This window comes from Lineus longissimus, chromosome 11 (assembly GCF_910592395.1).
Source record: "Lineus longissimus chromosome 11, tnLinLong1.2, whole genome shotgun sequence".
Classification (NCBI taxonomy): domain Eukaryota; kingdom Metazoa; phylum Nemertea; class Pilidiophora; order Heteronemertea; family Lineidae; genus Lineus; species Lineus longissimus.
This window is the reverse complement of record NC_088318.1, coordinates 15,295,373-15,301,481: the sequence shown is the minus strand read 5'-3', so window position 1 is coordinate 15,301,481 and position 6,109 is coordinate 15,295,373. Positions and strand designations below refer to the sequence as shown.

Genomic DNA, 6,109 nt, shown 5'->3' with positions numbered 1-6,109 from the left:
TCAAGTACAATATATTTATTGAATGTCTTCGTACGTCTTAGTTGAGTTTAGTATGCCAATACAAAATATCTATACAGGCTATACATGTAGTTGGGATTAAATAGGAGAATGTGTTGACAACCGGAGTCTTGCGAATCAGACCCCCTACTGAACCTTACCCACATCCCATTTGCTAGATTGCCTGTTGTGAAATGAGACTTGGGACTTGACCCACCTTAGCGCGAAAAAGCATGGCCATAACGCAAAACTGTCTCAAAGCTTGACCCAAACCAGATATCTAGAAGCAGACAGCGCTACTCGATATCAGTTTCTGCCCAAACCAAAGTGAATTTCAACACCCTTTCATAGTATTATTGGTGGCATTTGTACATGATTGCAATCAGACAACTGGTCAAAGATAAGTCTTAAATGGGCGGACAGGAGCAGCTTTAAGGGGGTCGGTTTACAGATTTCAAAGAACATTATTTGGAAAGAATATTTGAAATAATGAGTTGAAGTGAAAATGGCACCATCACCAATTAACTAAAGTTAAAATGGATTTTCGCCATTCAAGAAATTGTGTTGACAAATGAATAGGACTCCCCTTATCAGCTTCATTGGTGGGCTAGCAAAATACATATGCAAGCAACATGTAGCAATCACCCCAAATTGTACACTACTCTCTTTTGTTTGTGTTCACCTGCAAGTTTCTACACCCACTACCACGGTTTCTTACGTTAGATACTAGTCACTAGAAGTCATTGCGACCTCCCATTGACGTTCTAGGCATGCATGGAATGGCTGTACTAGACACTATTGCCTGCGGCTGTAACTATTGAACAGCATATCACTGAAAGCAGTATTGACAGACTTACAGGAAAATACAACCTCAGTGTGAGGAGTGTACAAAAATAGCACAGAGAAAATGATGTTTGCAAATGCATCAGTTTGTTTAAATAGTTCCCAATAAGAAACAGATATCATATCTGAACTAGGTTTTCCCCGCAAGTCTCCATAGTGTCCGATGTAGCGTATCACTAAGCAGTCTTTGCTCTTATCGCTGCAAATTTTCTTGTGATGGCCTAAGTCTCCATAGTGTCCGATGTAGCGTATCACTAAGCAGTCTTTGCTCGTATTGCCGCACGTTTTCCTGTGACAGCCTGGAATCCAGATTTGATACTAGAAACTGAACATCGGGATCTACACGTCTCGCATTGGAGGAAATATAGCCTAGTATCTTTCTGCAGGATCGTATCTGGCGATCGACAGGTGTGACAAGTCACATATTCTTCTGCAAATGGATGGAAAAAGAAATTAAACATGTGTACACCTTATCAATCTCTGTCAAGTTAGATACATGGGTCTTGTTTAGAGTTGGCCTTCAGTAGGAGACTGGTTTTACTCGTATAGGCTGCTCCAATGTGGACATTTTTCTAATGAAAAAATCTATGTTCTAAATGGTTGGCAACCGTACTCATTCAACATGTTACATCCAAAATTAATCTTGACTTACTAATATATCGCCTTAAAACATTCTCTATTTGTTTGCTCTGAAATCGCCCCTTGATAATAAGTTGGTTGTTTCCATCAATGGAGCCACTGGAAAAGAAAATTGTTTCTTAGGTCTCGACGTCTTTATGATAATCTGGTTCTCTGCCGGGCAGGATTATAGACAAGCTGACCACCGTTAGACCACATGCCCGAGTAGTGTGCTGAAAATTGTCAGACCATAGGCCCGAGAAGTGCTGGAAACAATTTAATGACATGTACAAAAATACTTCTTCCACTTTTTCTAAACAATCCCCCTTTTCTCTCTACAAGCACTGACTTTTGCCAGAACAGGTCTAATTTTTAAATCATGCACAAATGGTGCCTTAGACAAGTACATGTATCAGTCTGAATCATACACTTACTTACTACTAAATGAAGTATTCTGCACTTACCTTGTACCCAATTCAGCCAGTAAGAAGGCCAGTAAATGTTTAGGTTGCCTATGTAACATTTTACAGATTTCTGTGAAGTTAGCGAAAGAGGTTTTCTTGGTGCCCACCCTCATGACTTGTGGAGGCTTCATGACCAGTCTCTTTTTCTCACCAGCAACCATCTCGGGATTCTTCTCTCTCATGATATCAAACACCCTCTTCAGCAGCTAGAAAGAATATTCAGATATCATGAAAAGCAACAGATTTCACTGAAACTTTAACATAACCAACATCCCCATTCTCTTAAGAACGTTTTTAAGGCACGTTTTTTTCTCGACATGCTGATTGCTTCTCCTGCTCTGCCTTCAGGGTTTGCATGAAAATTGTTGCACATGTGTACTAGCAAAAACTCATTACTTTAAGTTATAAGTTTTTGGTACAAGAGTAATCAAAGCATACAATGCCAACTCCCCAGGCCGACTTTTGGCAAGATCAAAACAGCTTGCCCAACTGAATTCCCTTAGGACAGTTCATACCCTCTTACCTCGTCATAGGTGTAATCCCTTTCTGCCGCTACCCACTGTTCCGGACTGTCTTCTTCTGAAATGAGTTACAGCAAGCTCTTTAGAATAGCACAAGGGTGTTTGAATTGAATTTAACAATTTTTACATGCAGTATGATCAGATTACAACCCACACAAGGTACCAACAGGCAGAAAGTTGTAAAATAGACCAACCTTCATTTTTTTCAGATTTGTCTGTCACAATGTCATCAATCTTTATCTTCTTCTTCAGTTTCTTTTTCTTTTTTATTGTGAAATCAAAGTCTAAACTCTCCACAGCCTTTGTGTCAGGGACAGTCTCCTCTTCCTCCTCCTCTGGTTTAGCCTCTGTGTTTTCGGTTTCCTGTAAAAACGAAACATTTCCTCCACATTTTAACCTATCTAAACTGATCTGACATAATGACAAGAAGTTGAGAACATTTTGTCACAATATGTGTTGTGTGATTACACATGAATATTCCTACTTTCATGTGATAATTTTCCAAGAATTGAGACGACCTGAAAATATTTATCATACACATTCTTTTGTGTGAACTCACAAAGCTACCTGGCATAAGGGACCTTTTGTCTCAAGAGTAATTTCACTTTAAAGGTGTTCCTTACTTCAGGTAATTGTAACTTACATCAACTGCAGACTGTAATTCTGACATGTCAAATGCCTTCTTCTTTTTCTTCGGCTTCTTTTTCAACAAGGCAAAAGATAATTCTGAAAATCAATTAAGACTACAGTTGGAATTTAGACCAAGACCTGTTCAATTTCAATTTTGTTCTGACTAGGTATCAAACTTGTCAATTGATCTAACCTTTATTGCAAGTATTCCTGTCTTTTCACCTATAGAATTCATTCATTAACCACTGACAAGCAAGAAAATATTTGAAGACACAGTTGTCTTTACATTCAGTATGATGACATCAAACCACATTCTTGTGAAATATATCACGCTGATGACATAGGCCTATCCAGTTATGCAACTGCTCCTGTTGACAGCAGTGCTGATTCAATGACCTCAGGAGTAATGGACCAACAAAGTCTAGATTCTCACCATCACTGTCATCAACAGCAGCCTTTTCTTGCTCTGGTTCTCCGTTCTCTTTTGTTTCAACAGATTCCTCTGGACCTTCATTTTCTTTCTTGTCATCCTCAGCTTCAAAGTCATCAAAGGTCTTCTTCTTCTTTTTCTTCTTCCTGGCCATAGGATCGAAAGCCTGGAACACAAAAAAAGACAAGTCAAACTGACAGGAGTTTGGCCAGACAGACAGAGAAAGAAAATGATTGATGGCCTTGGCCTATTTTGCTCTGGTGACCGTAAAAACCTATTGTGAAGGTAGTTTGTCTTGCCAGGTGGTACCACTACCAGCGTATCTGGAAAAGGGCCTATGTCTACGAGTATGATGTAATATTCCCAATCAAATTCTATTCCAATTAGGCCTAATGAATTTAATGAGAAGCATGGGAAGTTTCCCTAGTCAGAACTACAAGGAACTCACAACACTGTCTACCATTACCAAGCATTTGCAATACACACACCATATGGCTGCACACGCATACGTGTGCATACAGGCAGTGGTCACACCGTGCCGACACATACAATTACAAGTGCAGTGCAGACTGCAGTGCATCGCAGTATCAGCGTCGGCACATAACCAGACATGCCTCAACTTTCCACAAAAATATCGATCTTACCGGGAATTCTTCAGCCATTTTTTCAAGATTCCTGTATATGTCAGATATATAACTTCGTTCCGGTTTAAACAAACAGTACGATAAATGCTAGAGATACACCGCTTATACGATTTTATTCGACAAAATCGGTCACAATCAGCAGTCTTGCATCAGCATGATGACTACTGTTGGTAGTCTGACATAAACTATATTCACAAGTTCCGTCAACGCCGCGGTCCATCCCTTGCCTGCCGAGGACGACACCTTGAGCGCCTTGAGCGTCTCTGCCGTTCCCACAGTCCCCTAAATTTAGCTGGGAAGTTTCTTTTGATAAAGCAAATGCCCCAGAGCAAATGCTAAACACACAAAGACTACATCGTTGTGGGAACAAGCATCGTCTGGTGCTCAAGACTAGCCAGAATTGACATTAATACTTGGACATGGCATAGATGGTGTGGTGTGTGTTCACTCTTCCAGTTGGTTATCGATCCAATATTAGACACATCCTGCGTCACTGCGCGGGGGTCGCTAAAGTTTCAGTTATGAAATCAAAGTGTGGAGATAGTAGCACTAAGATAGTAGTAAGTGTCAAGCCCAATGAGAGTGTAGCGGTGAGTTGGTGACCTCACTGATTAAGGCATGGCGATTAGCTTGTGCCTGCACCGAACTAGAGTAGTCCTTTCCAAGGGTTCCTGCCAATCCTCCTTTCAATGGGTTCAGATCTTTGTTTTACCGCCAGGGCTCCCATGTCTGCTTTTAGTCGAAAACTGGAGTCAGTCGTATGATGCTCCTCCCCACGCAGCATAAACTCAGTCATCAGTGCAGAGTGTTGCCCTGAGGTTCAAGGTGTCAGAGACTCGATGAGTCGCGGCCGCCCGGGTGGGTCAGTCCAAAACCTACTCAAGAACAGCTCAAACATGACAAACACGAGCTCAATGGAATCTTTGAAGTGCTAAATTTGGTCTGGAATCTCCCCTTCAACTCCTGAGGGGCTCATGTTATGCAAGAATAGTCCTTGTCCAGACAGATTACCATCATGATCGTCTGGGTTATTTTGGTCTTTGGAGGTCATGGCAAAAGCTTGAAAGGTGATGATGAGGGGGCTGTGAAGATAACCCACGGTAGTCGAACCCAAGGCATTAAGGTTGTGTGCTCGCCATCTTGCCATTACTCCGAACAGAACGAAATTAGAAACCATTTTGTGAACTTAAAAACATGGACTTTCCACACTATAACCATTCGAGACTAACCTCGAGTCTTGAACATTTTCCGGTCCTTATTGTCTGTGTCTCTTTATTTCACACAATTCTATTCTAATGATAGGTTCATGAGCGGACTTTTCAAGTCATCAAACTCAAATTTGAACCTTATGAAACCGTCATGGAAGGACGAATTCTCATTCTGTTAGGAATATGTTTGACCTGGTCCCAATTGAGTTGAAAACGGTTTAAAGTATAAGTGTGGGTAGTTAGTATTGTGGGTTAACTTTAAGGGTACCAGGTTTGATGATATAAGGGGCGTCTTCGATCGATACCACGTTGATCCGCATGCGAGTGAATAGAATTGCCTGTTAAATTTAGATTAGTCTGCCTAAGGCGAATAATGATATCATGTCTCTTGAGAATGTCTCATACAACCGAGGACAACAATGGCATCGAGGGTCCCATCATGACTGAGAGGCGGCCGACACGAATAGCACACTTGTTGCCAGTGCCTTGGGTTGGCAAGATGCGAATAAATCATCGTAAGGTTTGCTGATGGGATATTCATTGCATTGGAAACCGTTTACTTCGGACATTGGTTCGTTACGATAGAAACGTATAGAGATTGGAAAATCGTTTACTTCGGAGATATTCCGTTTCGGTTAAGTTGCATCGGATAACGTTTCGGGCATTGACACTGAAACTGATGAAATTCTTGGTATATCTTCGAATGTGTTTCTTTTGATTGCTCCTGAATCACCATCCTAAAAACTCTGCTACG

The 6,109-nt window shown here is 41.1% G+C and overlaps 1 protein-coding gene across 1 annotated transcript; it reads right to left on the bottom strand.

Annotated features, from left to right (window-relative positions):
• LOC135496218 (eukaryotic translation initiation factor 2 subunit 2-like) lies at nucleotides 1–4,305 on the bottom strand. The gene is made up of 8 exons (XM_064785404.1): nucleotides 4,148–4,305; nucleotides 3,507–3,669; nucleotides 3,087–3,169; nucleotides 2,638–2,806; nucleotides 2,446–2,501; nucleotides 1,923–2,128; nucleotides 1,493–1,578; nucleotides 1–1,270 (listed from the first exon to the last, which is right to left on the bottom strand). Exons 1-8 carry the CDS (start codon nucleotides 4,163–4,165, stop codon nucleotides 1,095–1,097), a joined length of 957 nt encoding a protein of 318 aa, XP_064641474.1. The 5' UTR covers nucleotides 4,166–4,305; the 3' UTR covers nucleotides 1–1,094.
• Nucleotides 4,306–6,109: the final 1,804 nt, after the last annotated feature.